The following is a 19,464-nucleotide window of genomic DNA, read 5'->3' as shown; positions in this document are numbered from 1 at the left end:
ACAACTGCTTAAGGGAGTAGAAAGCCTCATCTTTCTTCCGTGGAGTGGCTGGTGGCCTAGACTGCCAACCTAGAGGTTCACGGCCAAATTTGTAACCATGGCGACACCAGGGCCCCCTACATGGTTGCTCTGAGTTGTAAGGGGCGCGATAGCAGTGAGTTAGGTTCTGTATATTATCTCATACATGGCTAACAGAGGGGGAAAATCACATAAAACCAGACACTGTGGGTAAGTGTGTTTGTGAGGAAAGGTGCAGGAATTTTCATTTTTCAAACAGATGCCCTGAGCAGCGAGATGACCAAGTGCTGTAGACAAGGACAGCTCAGATAGGCTTGTGCCTTTCTCTCAGCTAGTAACACCCAGAACCACAAAATGGATAATAAATGTTTCTCCCTGCTTGACATCAGAGACATCTATGTAAACTGGTCATACTGGACTTTCTTCAGGATTTGTTGGTTTGATTTTGTGACTCTACAGTCACATGGTTCAATGATAGTGAAATTAGTAAAACATTGTAGAATTAGAGTATGCAGGTAAATTTTCCTTTGTAAAGGATGCACATGTTTTGTAGGGTTCTTATGCATCAGTAAATCACAAACAATGACAGTAGCGCACATTTTCTTATTTAAAACCTATTACTAGGAACAGAAGGAGCCCTGGCGATATAGTGGTTACACACTGGGGTGAGAACTGCATGGTTAGCAGTTCAAAACCACAGCAGTTCCTGGGGAGAAAAGGCGGGCTTTTTGCTCCTATCAACTGTCACAGTGTCGGAAACCCACAGGGCGGGTTGCAGTGAGGCAGCACTGACTTGATGGCAGTGAGTATTAGGAACCGAAGAGCAAAATAAGGCTTTCCAGGGGCGGAAACCCCAAGCCAAACCATAACAAAACTGGCTTATAATTCTTCTAAATAGTAAAGGTCTTAAAAAGTCTATGGGAAAATTCCATTGACTTTTAGTTCTATTTTCCACAAATTTTTTGATGCCCCCTGTATAAGATGAATTTCAAATTGATTTTGAGATATATCCACGGAAGCACAGTAATTTCTGTGTATCTATCTGTGTGATAGCATGCATCAAAGAATACTGACTGTCAAATAGATTCAGGGTTAAGAAAAATAGATCCTACAAAACAATCTATGTAAATATGAGTGACTTTCAAAAACAGGCATTATTTACTTCTTATTCTTTTGCATTCATATGGAAACTAGGCACTACTTAGATGGAAAGCATGCTTGTTAATGCTTACCAATGAAAATGGTAAATCTGGAACATTGCTCCATTTTTCATGTTTAATAAAGAAATATAAACTTAATAAGTAATTAAGGCTGGGGTTCCATTTCTTCCCGTACTATTCTTCCCTTTCTAAGACTAGGTATAAATAGTTTTACAGTCTATAAAATAAATATGCTGAATAGCACTTTCTTACAGGTCAAAGTCTGGAGTTCTCTTTATAATTAATCTAGGTACTAATTGATCTAGGTACTAACCTCTGCGGGGACTTTCATGATTGAAGAGAATGCCATTCACTGCAAACAAATTATATGCCTCACGGAAATTCACCACAATCCAATAGGCATAGAGTTTTGCAGCTCCTATTGGAAATTAAGCAAATAAAGTTTATTATAAAATCAGTGTTATTTGAATCAATTGTAAACAAGTAACAATTTTCAAAAATTACAAGTGGTAACACATCAGGCTAGAAAAATGATTCAAAATCCAAAGCCAAATACAAATTATTTGCCAATGAATCACGGCTACAAGAAAATATTTAAGCATTCTTTACATTTGTAATAGCCACAGTTCTTTATTCATAATCGAATGAACTCAAATATAGTGTGCAATGTATCAAGTTAACCTTCCACATGCTCTAGTCCTTTTTCATAGTGTCAAGGATCCAGAAAATGAAAAAAATAGGAGAGCTAGATAGTCTGCTTGCTTTGAAACTTTATCACTGAAGTCTTTTTTGTGAATATTCCTTTTTACAAATACTCGTATATTAGAAATAACAGGGTTTCCTTTTGAAATGTCAAGTTCAGGGAGATGTTTGCTGGGGAAATCAAAAGTGTGACACTTTGTCACTTCACCACAATCTCACCCCATTTCCATGAAAGGGATCATGTTGGGTCTAATTTTCTTTTCCAAACGATCTGTACGGGAGAGTTGAATGAACAAGAATTGGTGAAGTGAAGTGGTAATTCCGCCCTGAGGCAAGGGCAACAAATACTTCTATTTAGCAATTTATAAAGGTATGCCTCTCAACAAGTTGAGTCACTTTGGTCTATCTTAAAGTGAATCTCACACTCAAAATGACTTCAGCCCTGAAATGGAAACAGAAATAAACCTGCACCACACAGTCGCCACTCGGTGCCTGGGTGGGTGCCTGCACTCACCGTAGGGTGACCGGGGGTAGAACGGGGTGGTTTCCTTCTGAGGGATTTCTTGCACTTTCCCATAAAGTTCACTGGTTGATGCTTGATAGAACTTCACAGAGTTGATGAGGCCACAGGTCTTAATGGCGTCCAGAAGCCGCAACGTGCCAACGCCATCAACGTCTGCAGTGTATTCAGCGAGGTCAAAGGAAATCTGGAAGGAGCAAACGCGATGGCTGCATCAGTGGGGGGATCCGAAACATGCCGCCAACAGTGGCAACCAGGCACAAGTGTGCACATTTTGGGATATCTTATGTGGGAGAAAGCAAAAATTGTCCCCTCATACCAGAGTAAGATGGTAGATGTCATCTGTGTCTAACACTACATGGCTATGCATTTAGGAAATTCTGAATCATCATCATAATAGTAACGTTTTTAACCACATGTGGATCACTTCTGGATTCTAAGCCTGAGTCCCTAAGGTCAAGTCTGCTCCTCAGAATCATCTGGGGCCCCTTGAAAGTGCGTATCAAACCAATGTCTGGGAGGTGGGGGCCTAGACTATGGGCACTTAAAGCAGCTGTCAGTGGGGCTCATGGATAGAGTGGCGGGGAACTTGTGCTACAGAGCACAGCTAACTTTGCCAGGGCTGGTTTCGATTTTTAAATTTAGGTACGAAAGGAGTTCACAAAGTCTGGGGCAAAATTGCATGATTGATTTTAGCTCAATGTTTCCATGAACTTTATGAAGTCCTTTATTTGCTTATTTCTTTTTTATTTTTTTTAATCCTAAGGCACTTTGCATGCAGGAAGATACTAATGTAGGCACATAAATTGAAGGATTTCAGAGAAAAAGGTATTCAAGAATAATTTAAGATTTTTAATGCTTCAATATTTTTCAATTTTAAAAAATAAACTGGCTGATATACACTCTCATTATTGCAAACACAGTGAACAACTATACCTAAAACCACCTAAAATAGGGAAGCTGAACACCAGCCGTAAGGACTTTGTCTCACGTTTGTTCACAGGCCCAGTGTGGCCAGGACCAAGGCAAAGCCAGGCTTTTTGCTGTGCCTTACGAATCACCTGCCTGTACCTGGAAAACCTTTCTCTGAGCGGTCTCAAGTCACTGGCCCCACTGCAACTCAACTCAGACTATAAATTCATTTCATCTACGGTTATGGTTAACTCAGAAGGAACAAGGCACACACACACACGCACACACACATAAAGGGACTAACCCTCGGAATAATCATAGAATGAAAGAAAGCATTTTTTTATATTTAGGGCATAAAATCTAAAGAACAGTTAACTTGATATGTTACACAAACTGTGTGTGTGTGATAGAGGCTGGTGCCCAGTGGATGCCCAGTGGGTTAAATGGCTTCTTCCCTAACTGCCTCAGAAATTCAGTACCATTGAATTCCAACTCAGAGTGACCTTATAAGAGAGCAGAACAGCTCTTGTGGACTTCTGAGATGGTAAATCTTTAGGGGAGTAGAAAGCCTCTCTTTTTCCCAAGGAGCAGATGGTGGTTTCCAACTGCTGCACTTGTGGTTAGCAGTACAATGTGTGGCCCACTACACCAGCTAACTGCCTAGGATGACTAGTGTACTCTCTACCTCGATGTCCAGTAGTGCCAAGTTTGACTCAAAGACAACGTATATTTGCCCTTTCACTTGCACTCACTTTGAAACTAGCCGGAGCCCTGGTAACATAGTGGTTAAGCATTGAGGTGTGATCTACAAGGTGCAGAGTTCAAACTGACCAGCCACTCTGTAGGAGAAGGATAGGGTTTTCTACTCTCCCAAAGGGTTACTGTCTCAGAAACTCACAGGGATACTTCTACCCTGTCCTATGTGACCACTATGAATCAGCATTAATTCAATGGCAGTTAGTTTTGTTTTTAAAAAATAATTGAACCAATCCTTTTTGAAGACACCAGACTGTTATTTGATTCTAAGAGATCAGTAAAATGTACTTTCACTTAAAATAATAGAGAGGAAAAAACCACCCAGAAATAAGAAAGAGAACCCCTCAAATGTGGGCAAAGTCCTAGGAACCACATTTTTTAAAAGTCAGATATAAAATTTAAGGAGAATTTAGAGCACAATTAAAATATTTAAGGCAAGACAGTTGCTAACATTGAAGATATGGTAAAGAAAATGTTACACTATAGTTTGTAATATACGTCAAGTACACCAGCAATGAATGGCCTGAATAGGAAATTAAGAATACGATCTCATCTAAAATCCCATCCACAATAGTATCTAAAAGAATAAATAGCTCCAAAGAACTTCAAACAACGAGAAAACAGGTTACACACCAAAAAACTCTCAAGTAATGCTAAAGGAAAATAAAGAAAGTGTAAATAAATGGTAAGACAACCATGTTCATGTGCTGCATGACTTGATATGATTAAAGTGTCAACACCACTTAGAGCAATATGCAGATGTTCTCAAATATAAATGGGGCCAAAATTAATCTTGAAAAAGAAGAACAAGAACATGTAGATTCACACTTGCCAATTTCGAAGCTTAAAGTAGTCAAAGCAGTGTGGTACTGAGGTAAGGTAGTCACAGACACCAATAGAATCAAACTGATAAGGCACGAAAGTACCAACTCCATTCTTCAATGAAGAAAAAATTAATTTCTTGTCCAGAAAGAGAGGAAATAGCATCTACAGTTGAAAGAAGAATTTAGTCTAGAAGAAATAAAAATAATTCAGCAGAGCGGAAATTATTTTTAAAATATATCTTTGACATCTTCAGAGAAATTCAAGAAAAATAATGTAATATAAAAACAACTATATATATCTTTAAATACCATTTTATTGAGGGCTCTTATAGAAATCCATACATCAGTTGTATCAAGCATATTTGTACATATGTTGCCATCATAATTTTCTAAACATGTACATTCTATTTGAGCCCTTAGTATCAGCTCCTCTTTTGATGCCCCCTCCCATCCTCATGATCCCTCGATAAATTATATATTATTTTTAATTTCATATCTGACACCAACCACTGTCTCTCTTCCCCCATGGTTTTTCGTTCCTCCTCTCCCCATCTTCCCCCCCTACCCTCCTGGTATCGCTACTCACATTTCTGCTCCAGAGAGTTTTATGTGTCCTGGATTCCATGCATCCTGAGCTCTTATCTGTACCCGTGTACATGCTCTGGCCTAGCCAGAAGTGAAAGGCAGGATTGGGGTCATGATGTTGGTATGGGGAGGAGGGTAAATAAGCCTCAAGAAATCAGAGGAATATTGTGTGTTTCATCAATGCTATACTTCAATGTGGTTGACTCAACATTTCCTTGTGACCCTTCTGTGATGGGATGTCCCATTGTCTACAGATGGGCTTTGAGTCTCTGTTCCAAACCCCCTTGTTCTCAACAAAATGTTTTTTGTTTGTTTGTTTTGGGTCTTCTGATGCCAGTTACCTGATTCCGTCGACACCTCATGATCACACAGGCTGGTGTGCTTCTTCCTTGTGGGCTTGTTGCTTCTTTGCTAGATGGCCACTTGTTTAACTTCAAGCCATTAAGACTGCAGATGCTATAACTTTTGACAGCCCAGCACCATCAGCTTTCTTCATCACATTTGCTTGTGTACCCATTTTGACTTCAGCTATCTTGTCAGGAGAGTGACCATCACGTAAGGCTAGGTGGCTAGAATCAAGTGTTCTTGCATTCAGGGAGGGCTTTGAGCAGAGGCCCAAAGTTTGTCCACTTCCTCAATGTATTGTCATATAAATATTTGTACCTATGTCAGTGCTTCTATTCTAATGAATTAATATATTTACATAAGTGCAAAAAACTATTTTTAAATGGGCTACTAAGAAATGATAATGAATTTGAAAAAAAAGAAGCAAAAATATTCTGAAATTAAAAAAATATTCCCAACAATACAAAATATGAAGATTTAAGGGATACAACTATTTAGAAAATATACCTAGAAACATCACAGTAAATGCAGCAGTAACAATAGATGTCAGAAATATAGGTACCTATGCCTTTCATCAGTCCTTAGGATCTAGCATAATATCAGGAAAGTAATCACAAAGCGTAAAAAGTTTATCGTATAGGGGAGAAAGGGGAAGAAGGTTGACCTGTAATGAGAGAAAGTTGGCCAACATTTAATAGTCTTGAAACTTACCATGGAGGAAGAAGGGCAAGTCAGAATGTGCATAAAAGATGAAAGGAGATGCACCAATGGTATTTGGGGGAATGTTGTTTCTTTCTGATGCGCAAAACCAGTCCGTTCACTCATAATTTAATGATGCCCCACTTGATAGACTGCCATACTTAAAGACAATTTGAACAATGGATTGCCTGAAAAGCTAATCAATAACTTCAAGTTTCAACACTGCGTTTACTCAAAAGAACACCATTGTACTTTAATGTTAATTACATTCAGGTAAGAAGCTCGTTAATCTATTACAGCTTTGTGTTCCTCAAAATGTCTAAGAAAATGACCTACTCTGTGAAGTCTCTAAAGTAAAAGGAGATGTTACTATACACATTACCTACTAGAAATTAATGTTTCTATTGTAAAGAGTGGCAGTCTCGGAAACCCACAGAGGCCGTTCTACCCTGTCCCATGTGGTTGCTATGAGTTGGAATTGACTCAGTCATGGTGCACTTGGTTTTGAGTATACTAGGACTATAGTGTAACTCTATCAGTGCAGACATGGACAATTTTATGTAGTGACCTATAAAGAACTGATGAGGCTTCGAAACTTCACATTCTTGTGACTCTGAACTTACATTTGAGGAAAATGTCAGCCATCCTATGGGCTTTTTCCCTAGGCAATCTAGCTTTCTACTACTTTAAAGAAGCAGACCATAAATAAGTGACAATGTTGCCTTAAGTTCCTTAAGGATGAACTGCCACATAATCACAAAGTTCTGTTAATAGCTCATCTTCAAAGGTCTATGTTTCTGCTAAGTGCCATCGAGTCAGTGTTGACTCACTACAGTGAAATATTTCCTGATCCTCTTGCACCCTCACAGATATGTTGGAGTCCATCGTTGCAGTCACTGTGTCAATCATCTCATGGAGGGTCCTCCTCTTTTCGCCACCCCTCTACTGTACAAAGCATGACGTCCTTTCCCAAGGATTGGTCTCTCTTAATAGCCTGTCCAAGATGAAGTCGCACCATCCTTGCTACTAAGGAGTATTCTAACTGCTATCTAAATGAATGTAGATTTTACATAAAGGAACCATCACGAAGTGGTTCCAATCGCTAAAATGCTTGACTACAAATCAGAAAGTTGGCAGTTTGAACCCACCCAGAATCGCCTTAAAAGAAAAGCCTGGTGATCCACTTCAAGGTTAGTCACTGAAAATGCTACCACTACCATTCTCCCGACACACGTGGGCCATCATGAGTCAGAATCCCCTTGTGGGCACTAGGCTTGGTTTGGGTTTGGACAATATGAAAAAGAACAACAATTGCCATTATTGAAAGCCCCATTCACTGGTGTAGGGAGCTGTCACGGATGTTTGGTGAAAGGGATATTTCTTTCAGGATAATCTCCAAACCTCTATTCAGGCTTTTTTTTTTTTTTTTTTGGTAGCCTTGGGAAAGCTTTAGTGATACGGAATGTGACAGTAAGGGGGCTGGGTGGGAATGGAAGACAAGGATGATGGTCAAGTAACAAAGAAGCACTATATGAAATGATTTTTTCAAAGGAGAGATCCTGATCCCCTCTAGTTTATACTGCTGCGGGCAAACCCAGCATTGAGCCAGGAGAAGCTCTGGTGCTGGCTGCAATGTCAAAATGCCATGATGAGCTGCACTGTTAGGTTCTGGGAGTTTGATTACTTGGTGAGATGCAGCTGTGGTAGACGGTTTTGTTTTTTTAAAAAAATACTTTTATTGGGGGCTCTTACATATCTTACCATAACCCATACATTCCTCCACCGTGTCAAGGGCATTAGCATAAATGCCGCCATCATCATTTTCAAAGCCTTGTCTCCCGACTTGGGCCCCTGATATCAGCTCCCCATTTCTTCCCCCTTCCTCCCTCGCCCTTCCTCCCTCCCTCAAGACTACAAAGTGATAGAAGTGTAACTGCTGCCCAGAAATGAGGGGACAGAAAAGGGGCTTGAGAAATCACCAGAGACATCAGTGGGAAGATATATATATATACCATATATTTTTCTTTGTGTCAAAGGAAAAAGAAGTCTGAGACTAAATATGGGAATAAAAACATCGCAATGCCTTTTCACCTCGTTTGGTTCATTTCTATTTGCATGCACACATTTAAAAGATACTCCACATGTCACACTCATGGTGAAAGTGCCCTGGACTACCTAAAAACACCCAGCACTGCCTCGGAAGAAGGACAACCAGAATGTTCCTTCAAGGCAAGGGTGGCGGAACTTCTTCTCAGGTACTCTGGACATGTTGGAAAGAAAGACCAGTCCCTGGAGAAGGACCTCGTGCTTGGCACACTAGATGGGCAGCGACAAAGAGGAAGGCTCTCAATGAGACGGACTGACACAGTGGCTACGACTACAGCCATGGGCTCCAACATAAGGATGGCGCAGGGCTGGGCAGGGCTTGGGTTTGTTGAACACAGGGTGGCTATGGGTCGGAACCTACTGGACCGCACCTAACAACAGCAGCAAAGTTAGAGTTTGCCTGCTTCAACGAAACTGAACTTCCTCTCGTTCTATTGCTTGTTGCTTCAGCTGCATTGATTCACAATATGTAACTGTTTCAAAATCTTCTTTCATTTAACAAATAAGTCCATCTCTGGCACTGTCCTAGGGATGAGCTGCGGCACAATCATACAATTTTAGGCCTAGCATATCTTCAACATTCTGTGCTATTACTCGGTGCTATCAAGTCAGCTCTGACTGACAGCTGCACCAAGCAGCTGGCCTGCTTGGTCCTGTGCCATCCTCAGTGCTTGTGATGTTGGAGTCACGGGGTCAGTCTATCTCACCGAAGCTCCTCCTCTCTTTTTTGGCTCTCTATTTCAGCAAGCACGATGCGAGTCTTTTCCTACGGACTAGTCTCTCCTGAGCACACGTCCAAAGTATGTGAGATAAAACAGACAATATAAAAAAGAAAAATATATAATAAGTTCAAGGCATGGGGGAAGAAAAAACAAAGCTATACAGAATGAAGAAAGGACATGTTGGGAATGCACTTTCAAGGAGCAAAGGCAGCCAGCCGAATAAGAAAGAGATAGCAGTCACATGATCAGGCGTCGAAGGAGTGGCCACAGTGGGAAGGGTGGTCATGGTAGAAGGAGATGTTGAAACTTTGCCATGTGCCAGGCACGAGGCCAAGTGCTTTACAAGCACACTGTCATTTACACATCATGACAAGTCTATGAGTCAGTTACTACTATTATATCTATTTTACATCTGGAAAAATTGAGGCTTAGAGCAATTAAGGAACTTGCCTATGGTCACAGTTAATAAGTAATAGAGCTGGGATTAATACCAAGGGGAAAAATAATAACGTAAGGCAACTAACCAACCCCCCAAACCTACATGTATTATTTGCATTAATGCTTCTATAATACATAATACTTTCTATACCCACAAATTAGACACATAGACATGGTGGCCTCGTTTCCTGTGCAAGTCAAGACCAGGATGGTGCTTTCACATGGAGAACAGTTTGGCAATACTTCAAGAAAGGGGAGCACGGAACCTCCTTATGACCATCATCCACACTGGCCTCCAGAGTGCTCCTCACGCCTGCCAGATGTGGCCCTGACTGGGGACTCCGCACTTCTGCCCTCTCTGCCTGAGGCAATTCTACCCTATCCATCAGCAAGAGTTCACCCTCTACTTTATACAAGTCTTTCTCAAATGACTCCAGGCACCATTCCACCCCCCACCCTTGATTCTCTGTGTCCTAAAGCACCCAAACTCACTGCCTTCTCATTTATTCCTGTTCATTGCAACCCTGTGGTTTCTGAGACTGTCAATCTTTAAAGGAGTAGAAAGCCTCATCTCTCTCCCAAGAAGCGGCTGATGGATTTGAACTGCTGCTCTTCTGGTTAGTAGTCCAACACTTAATTTACAGTGCCTTCAGGACTCCTAATAGTACCCAGTGCCTTCCAAAAGGACATCTAGTTAGCTGCGTTCTTTGGTTAGCAAGTCATTCTTTGATGTCTGCCTTCCCTCATAAATGTAAGCCTCACCGGGCTCTTCACTGTTTCCCGAAGTGTCTCAAACAACCTAGGACAGTGACTGGTCCTAAGAAGGGGCCCAGTAACAGCCTGTTGAATAGTTCTGTTTCAGGAGCCAACAGAATCCTCACATGATCCCTTTCACTTCCACCCCACCTAAGAGAACACCCTCAAAAGGGCACACAGGGTTTTATTTTAATTAGCTCAATATACCTTTAACTAAAATATGGTGTGAGTGAAAAATAAAGAAAACACTATACCAGCAATATACCATCCCAGATATGTGATGAGATAATTTAGCTGTCTCATGTCCTTTGTCCCATGCAACCTTTACCATGAGTTCCCTGCCTCCTCTCTTCACTTGGCCTCTACCCATACAGGGCCCTGGAGCCCAGTGCAGAGTCTCATCCCTAAGCTTCTGCTCACAGTGCCGTCTGCCTGTTGCACTGTGGGTATGGGTTCCTGGCCCTTTCGGGTGCAACTCAGCCCTCTTTTTAGATACCCTGAATCCCCAACCTTGAATTAAATAGCTCCCCCTCCATCACACAACTTTTGACATTGGATTATCAATTTTACGGTAACAGTCCCGACCCCTCCAGCCCACTGATGTGTGATTCCTTGAGGTGACGGCTAAGAGCACCAGCACCGTAGCAGAGGGCTTGGCACCTGCCAGAGGCTCCGTAGAACTCTGTGTCAGGCAATGGCTGGGCTAACAAAGGCAACAGAACTGTCATGCAGGAAACACACACATATGGGGGAAGCGTTGTGCTCGGATCTCTTTGTAACCATATGTCACTATTGATTTATTTTCAATGTTATCAGAAAACTCTTTTTATTAATGTTTTGCAGTTTGAAATGAAAGCTAACCTTGGAGCATGCCCTCCGGTTAATTAAGTGCCTGCCTGCTCACCACAGGGCTGGCAGTTCAAACACACCCAGGTGCTCAGTGAGCGTAAGGCCCAGCAATGTGTGTCAGTAAAGGCAAGGAAACTCAATGGGGCAGTTCTACTCTGTCACATCGATCACTTCAGTAGGAGCTGACTTGATGGCACCCAGCACCCGCAGGTCTCAATCATTAGGGGTTCCTTCTTCGCAAAGAAACAGAGCAAACAAGGGCTAAGAAGTTTGTGTCAGTTCAAGTTTTGTTGCTTAAGCCAGGAAAAGATCTTTCAATGGTCCTGCTTAGAATTTGAGTCGAAGCTTCTCTAAAGAGGCAGCTCTCACTGCCATTCCCTTGTGTCCTCCTAGCACCAGCAGGATGGAGACCAGCACTGCTCCTCTGCAAAGCACTGCATCCCCTGGTGACCCGCAGCACACCGCCCACCACATGTTCTGACGCTGGTCATGGGAACTGGAAGCTCCTGGCTTGAAATGTTTTCGAACAATGGAAGGAAATGAAGATCGTAATCTTGGACATGTTCCACTATAGCAACAGTTTTGTTGAAGTGATATAAATGAAGGCTTACAAAGGTGGAGTCTCATAATTGACATTATAAATTCATATTATAGATGTTTTAGGATCGGAATGCTTTTTTTTTTTTTTGGTTCACTGAATTGGTACTTGGATTATTTGGTTTCCATGACACAGTGCCTATTCAATTTCTTTGTTCTGTATATAGTAAAGAAATACTTACATTATCATCTCTCAAAACATATGAGGGGGCACCCTCCCCCCCCCAAACCCCTGGAATTTCCCCACCCCCAAAGCTATGTACTTAAAATCTTTTTTTTTTTTAACAAAACAGCCTTACCACCTTCAAAGTACTCTCCATTACACTCAATACATTTGTTAAATCTGTGATTCCATTCTTAGAAAGTTTTCAAACTCATCTGTTTGGATGGCTGACAGCACCTCCCACACTTTTTCTTCACCTCTTCTACATTGTTAAAAATGCTGCCCTTTTATGTCCCTCTTCATTTGAGGAAACAGACAGAAGTTAAACAGATTGAGGGCAGGTGAGTAAGGTGTGTGGGACAAGAGAGACATGCTATTTGTTGTCTGCTACAAATTGCACCCTGTTCTGCTGTCTTTTCAGAATCTCTAAATAGAAAGCTTGATTAACAGTCTGACCTGGTGGAATGAACTCCAAATGCACCATTCCCCTCACATAAAACAAAACAAATGAGCATTGGTCCTTTTTTGGGTACCCTCTCATATCTCTCTCTCTCTCTGTCTCTCTCCTGTTCCAACATGGTTTAACCAAAATAAATATTGACCAAACCATAACATAAAATTAGTATATGAGAATAAAAGACTACAATCTTAGGTGAGCTTAAATCACTTGCGAAAGTAATTATATCTTATAGCCCATAATTTATAGTTTATAATCATCACAAAGCATCAGAACAGCCACCCATAAATAATTCTTCAACATAGATTTATGTGACATATCCCAAGGTCAAGCCCGCTGTGGAATTTTGGAATAGCAAGTTAAATACCACCCGATAGCTGTCATTAAAAACTCACTACCATCTAGTCAATTCTGACTCATAGCGACTCTGTGTGAGCTGTGATTAATAAACTTAGGTGTGGAAACAAAATTAATAAATTTGGCATGCGCATTCACAATGCAGAAGACTTCCCCTTAAGGAAGACAAAGCCATTATTCCAATTTACCCTTCCCACTTCAAAAGACCGTTAAGGATATTAATAATAATTGAATGAATGGATTCAACTCAAATAGGGACCCATTTAAAAGAGTAAAATTGTTCATGAGTTTCCAAGACCGGAACTCTTTATGGGATCAGGAAGCTTCGTCTTTCTGCCATGTAGCAGCTGCTGGTTTTGAACTGCTGACCTTGTGGTTAGTAGCTCAGTAAGTAACCACTAGACCACCAGGACTCCTCTAGAAAGAAAAGAAGGGCCCAGTCAACAAAGAAAAAAACTAGAGGATTTTTGGATGATGCGAAACACGTGATGAGAACAATGGTGTACAAACCTTCGGTGCTGAGTCACTGCTGGCCCTGACCACAGTGGCGCCTTCTCAAGAGTTGCCTTGCCATGGTCCCAGAAACCTGCAAGCCCATAGGAGCACTACCTGGTGCACATCAGCATGGGAAACAGCAGCCACAGAGAGCCTAACTGATTTTCCGGTCTTCTGTCCAAGAGGACTCTCCCAAATGAGAGGGCTGTTCCTTAGTGGCTTAGATAGGGGATGTGGGGTCCTAACAATGTAGACAGAAGTGGAGGACTCCTGATATATAGCTTCACCATCCGACAATCTCACTCCATTGGCTATAGCCTTTACTAGATATGGGCAGCCCTGTGATACCAGCTGAGACCCATCCACAGGTTAAGTGAGAACTTTTGACTAGACCAGGGACTAGGACCCAGTAATGCTTCGGGCAGCATTTCTCAACCTGTGGGTGGCGACTCCTTTGGGGGCAGAACAACCCTTTCACAGAGGTCACCCAATTCACAACAGTAGCAAAATTACAGTTATGAAGTAGAAATGAAAGCAATTTTATGGTTGGGGGGGTCACCACAAAATGAGAAACTGTATTAAAAGGTCGAGGCATTAGGAAGGTTGAGAACCACTGACCTAGAGGTCAGCCTTTCTTTGCAGTGGACTAGCAAGAAGACCCATGAGAACCTCGACCATCCTTGAAGAGTAGAAGCCCAGGCCATTCCACTGCTGTCCTTCTCCCGTGCCCTTCCATTTCTCTTCAGTTCCCATCATCCGGCTTTGGCGGACTCTGTTAGGATTGAGTTTATGAGCGCAAGAGAGAAGTCGGGAAGAAGCACCTTAAACAGAATGGCAGTTTTTCTTGCACTTACATAAGCCCACTGGTAGACAGAAAGGGTTGGTATGAGAGCTCTACACTTATCAGGGAATATGTTTCTATTTTATTGGTCCACTATCTATATTGTATTACTTCTAATCCACGATCCCAAATGGCTGCTAGAATTCCTGTCATTGTATCCACCTTCCCACTAAGAGGATTTTCCCCTTTGCTATCATGAATTCTCTGAAGAAGCTACATGCATAATCTCGTTTTTTAAATTTAATTATGTTTTTATTAAGGGAGCATTTGACAGGGGATTCCGGCAACACGGCAACACGTGTGACAACCCATTCAGAGCTGTTTGTCAGAACTCAGTGACACTTAGCTATTTTATAAGGACCTGCATTCATGTGGCAAGAACACAATTGGGATTGTATTACTAAAATTGGGAGAACATTAACTGCGGGGAACTAGTAGTTTATGTCACATTGCCTAAACAGATTTCCAAACAAGCAATGAGATGCCGATTTCTTTTCCAAAACAGCGCTATTTTCCAAAGTTATGCTTTTGAGGAGCACCCTTCTTGCTTGGTAAGAAGAGAAAATGCCACATCCATGTTCAGTAAGTTGAGGCTTATTGCTAATAAGCCCCCATGCTGCTCCAAGCCTCATCTTCTGTGACAGATGGGGAAGGGAGCCACGGTGTACAGAGAGCAAGTAATCAGAGGCTAGAAGCTGGTTCAGACTCTAATCCTGAGCCCTGAAGAGGGAGGGGGGTTCCAGTCATTGTTGGTTCTCTTCAGTATGTGAAGCCTCGAAGACTTGGACCTCTGCTTTCGAAACTGGCCACCTCTGGTCCAGACACAGAAAACGTCCACTCAACACCTGTGGGTTCTTCCACCAGGGGTCATGGCTTTCTTGTCACTTTCCGGGACACCTGCCTTTAAGAAAGGCCCACCTTTTGGCCTGTGGACGCCTGTGGAGTTCATCACCACAGACCATTTGGTGGGGGTTGGAGGCCCTTTGGAGCGAGCAAAGGGAAGCAGGGCTTGCCAGTTACCAGCACTAATTGACACCTTCCTTTCAAAAATGAGGGGACAGTGAGGATATCCTCAATATTGGGGTGAACCAGCATCTCAGAATAAGGGGCGCAGAGAGAGAGCCCTCAGTGAGACCTCAAGGTGGTATGTCCCAGAAGCCAGAGGAAGCTACCGTTATAAAAGAGAGAGAGTGATGGAGCAACTAAGGAACCAAAACGAGTAGAAGAAACTAAAAATGTCGCGAGGTAAACACTCACTGGAGACTGTAAGGCACCACAGGAACACTGATGAAAATCAAATTCCTGGTTTAGAAGACCACTCAAGAATACTTTCAGAGAGAACTATTGCACGAGAGACATTCTCTGAGAATAGATGAGACCCACTAATAGCACACCTAGGAGCCCCCATAACTATGGGACTAAGTGAATGAAACAGAAAAAGTTGTAAGCTCGGGAAAAGTCCCCCCTGGCGAGAAAGGGCCTTCCTTCAGAGTGCTAGACAGTTGACGCTGGGTAAAATCTCCACATGGAAACATAGGAGGAACATCCCTCTGAGTGCCTGTGACAAAAGGAGAAGGGAGAGGGAAGAAGAACTTGAAACATTAAGAACTGCGCAGCAATGATTACACAAATGTGAAAAAGGATGATGGTCCCAGAGTTTAAATAAGATAAATTACTATTTAAATGTGAGGATAAAAGGTAACTAATTTAAACGTACATTATACCTCCCACTGCACTCTCTAAAATATTTCTTGGGAGAATAGTTAAGGGGAAAATAGGCAAATAAGTTACACAATGAGGACTAAAAATGAATATAATAAAAATGACAGTTGACCTGAACTATGATTTATAATGCAGCGGTGCAAGTAATTGCCAAGTGAGGAGCAACATGAATTAAAGTAAGAGGGGAGTCAATTGTGGTCTAGTAGCAAAATACCTAACAGACATATAGATTATCGAATGAGAGTCCACGGTATCGATGGTCAGCTTTCGTTCCAACAAGGGTGCCAAGACGGTCATGGGGGAAAGAACAGTCTTTCCAAGTGATGCCTGGAGAAGCAGACAGTTGCAAACACAAAAGAATGAAGCCGAGGCTTAACCAAGACCATATACAATAATTAATTAAGAAAATAGATCAATGACCTAAATATAGCAGTTTTATTTTGGTATTTAAAGAAATTCACGATTTACTACCAACTCTTTTCAATATGGCTTCAGCATGCCCAGTATCCTTCAACTCCTGGTTAGTGACCACATTGCATTCGCAAATGATTTTTATCAAGAGGCGTGCACAGTTACTCTATAGCCTAAGGTCTTAAGGGTTTAAATATGGATTTTAAGGGAAATTAGATTTATACAGAGGTCTTAGATCATACCTTCTTTATTCCATCATCTCCTAAAAAAAGGACTTACTCAGCCATTGTTAACAAATATTTATTGAATTCGTACTACAGGATAAACGTGCTGCAGCACAATAGTTACAGGCTCAGCTAACAGGATAGTTAGCAGTTCGAGCCCAGTCTCTGTGCAGGAGAAAGATATGGCAAAGACTGCGGCCTTGCAAACCCTTTGGGGCAATGCTACTCTGTAGTCCTCTAGGGCCTCACAGTTGATACTGTGAGTCCTTATCAACTTGATAGTCGTGGGTTTTATTTTGGGTTTGGGGACCACATAGTAAATAGAGTTAGAAGGTAGAGGGAAAAGTTTCCTTGCCTTTATGGCTTTTAATATATTAATGAAGGCATATAAACAATGGGGGGAAATTATATCAGTTTGTGACAAACTTAATGGAGAAAAGGGAGGATGGAAGAGAGATAACAAAAACTACTGTCAAAATTGTTCCAAGTTCAATAAATTGTATTTTTTTCCTAAAACTTTGAAGGATGTTTTAGGAGCTAATGCTGAATTCAATGAACTATGTTTAGTGTGATTGTGAACATTTCTTTACTGATTCCTGAAACTGAAAATAGCTTGTTATAAAAATGGACCCTCTACTAATTTGTGGGATGTAATATTAAATATTAAAATAGATCTTTATTTGAAAGTATATCAAAAGAAGAGAACGATTTTTAATACTATGACAAACACCAGATAACACACTTAGTAATTAGACTAGTTAGATATTTGTGAATATCTAACATGTGTTCAAAGTATTACATCTAAAAAGTAATTAAAATTCAATACCATTCCTATCTCTACAAATTAGATAATACTTTAAGATAATTCCACACACAAAAAATCTGTTAAACTTAGATGAGTGTCGAAAGGTGCTGGTGTGCAGACTAATTTGAAAAAGTTGGTATTTATAGGAATTCACTTTACAAAGCCAAAAACTAGGAAGAAAATAAGATCATATTTAACTTCAAGAGCCCCCCATCTAGGCATACAAAATCGCAATTAACACAAGATTATCTTCTACAACACAGTACAAGAGAGTGAAGTACATGTTTCCCAAGCTAAAGGAGCCCTGGTGGGGTAGTGGCTTACACTAAGTTGTAAACCACAAGTTCAGCAGTTTAAAACCACCAGTGATTCCCTGAAAGAAAGATGCCAGACAGGGCAAGATATGATAAAATAATAATTTATAAATTATCAAGGGTGCATGAGGGAGGGGGGAGCGGGAAGGGAGGGGATAAAAAGAGGACTTGATTCAAAGGGCTTAAGTGGAGAGCAAATGCTTTGAAAATAATGAGGGTAAAGAATGTACAGATGTGCTTTATACAATTGATGTATGTATGGATTGTGATAAGAGTTGTATGAGTCCCTAATAAAATGTTTAAAAAAACGAAATAAAACACAAAAAAATAAATAAAAACGAAATTCACTTCCAACAACAAAATAATAATAATAATACGATTTACACATCTTGGAATAATAATTTCTGTATAACAGCAAAATATTTCTAGTTATTTCACAGTAAAATTACTTAATTTTCTGTAACTTGATTAACAACAACAAAAAGAAATTACAGACTAAGAAATTCACAGGGACAGTTCTACTGTGTCATGGGCATTGGCTTGATGGCAGTGAATTCTTTTGTTTTTTGTTTTTTCCTCTGGACTAGCATACTTATTAAGGAGTGTCAGAGGGAAAATGAGAGTATGTACATGGAGTGATTTACTGCTGATTCATAATTACCATAAGCGCAGAGACAGGTATGGTAATAATTTGTTGATGAGTGATGATTCTGGCGCCTCACATTTACGTGGCATCAGGACACTGTATCTGATTCATATCTCCTACGTCTCTGATACAGGTGGAGAGATAACTTCGAAAACTATTTTTAAATGGGGACGCAACAAAATATAGTAAGGACAACTCCAATGCATCCAGTGTAGTTCGAGCTCGCTGACCAGGAAGAAGGACTCTATCCACAAGCCGTAATTTTAGAAAGCGCTTCTTATTTAAGCTCCGCCCCCTTAACAAAAGAATCTGTGGCAAAAAGTAAGAAGAAAAAGTTTAGGCAGCAGCAGCAATATTCCTACTTATGTAAGATCTGTCATTTCTTTAATTATAAAATATACGCTTTCCCATCTGAAAAGAGTGAAATTAGCACACAACAAAATTGAGAAAGTTTCAAATTTTTGTAAGCCTGTTTCCCAATCGGGAGCAATACAATCACCGAAGGAACGGATCACCAGTCTTCAAAGCACTTCCCCACGCGGTGGCCAGAGCCCTGGTTTCCAGCTGCTCTTTTACTGGAACCCTCTTGAGGAAGACCCCTTTTTCCTAACGACATGTTTGCCAGAGAGGGTCATTTTGCCCTGAGTCTCCAATGAAGAGTCCCGACAGACCAGTTCCTGGAGAAGGTGTTGGGGCAGGAGTGAGTCAGGGACAGCGAGGACCCTCGGGGAGGGAGACTGACCCAATGGCTGCAACAATGGGCTGACACATCGGTACAATTGCGAGGATGGTGCGGGACTGGGCAGGGTTTCCTTCTTTTGTGCATACAGGTGTTATAAGCCAGAACTGACTTGCCGGCACCTAACAACAATAACATATTTCATATAGTTAATCTATGACTACAAGTTAGCTCGTGACTAAAAGGTCTTTCTCTTCGAAAGAGTATAAAGCATTCAGGGGACACTGAAATAAAGGTCATAAAATTGATCGAGATAGATCTCTTCATCTTACATTATTCATTAAATGCTTTAGAGTCTGCT

The 19,464-nt window shown here is 41.1% G+C and overlaps 1 protein-coding gene across 1 annotated transcript in view; it reads right to left on the bottom strand.

Moving 5' to 3' along the window:
* The window catches only part of GMDS (GDP-mannose 4,6-dehydratase), a 685,335-nt gene that overhangs the window by 427,072 nt on the left and 238,799 nt on the right, over positions 1–19,464 (bottom strand). The window contains exons 5-6 of the mRNA XM_075531631.1: positions 2,395–2,587; positions 1,492–1,596 (exon numbers count right to left, since the gene is read on the bottom strand). Coding sequence (XP_075387746.1) covers positions 1,492–1,596; positions 2,395–2,587 — 298 coding nt within the window. The remainder of the gene's footprint in view (positions 1–1,491; positions 1,597–2,394; positions 2,588–19,464) is intronic.

Source organism: Tenrec ecaudatus, chromosome 1, assembly GCF_050624435.1.
Source record: "Tenrec ecaudatus isolate mTenEca1 chromosome 1, mTenEca1.hap1, whole genome shotgun sequence".
NCBI classification, from domain to species: Eukaryota; Metazoa; Chordata; class Mammalia; order Afrosoricida; family Tenrecidae; genus Tenrec; species Tenrec ecaudatus.
The sequence above is the reverse complement of the archived record's forward strand: the minus strand, read 5'-3'. Positions and strand labels throughout refer to the sequence as shown.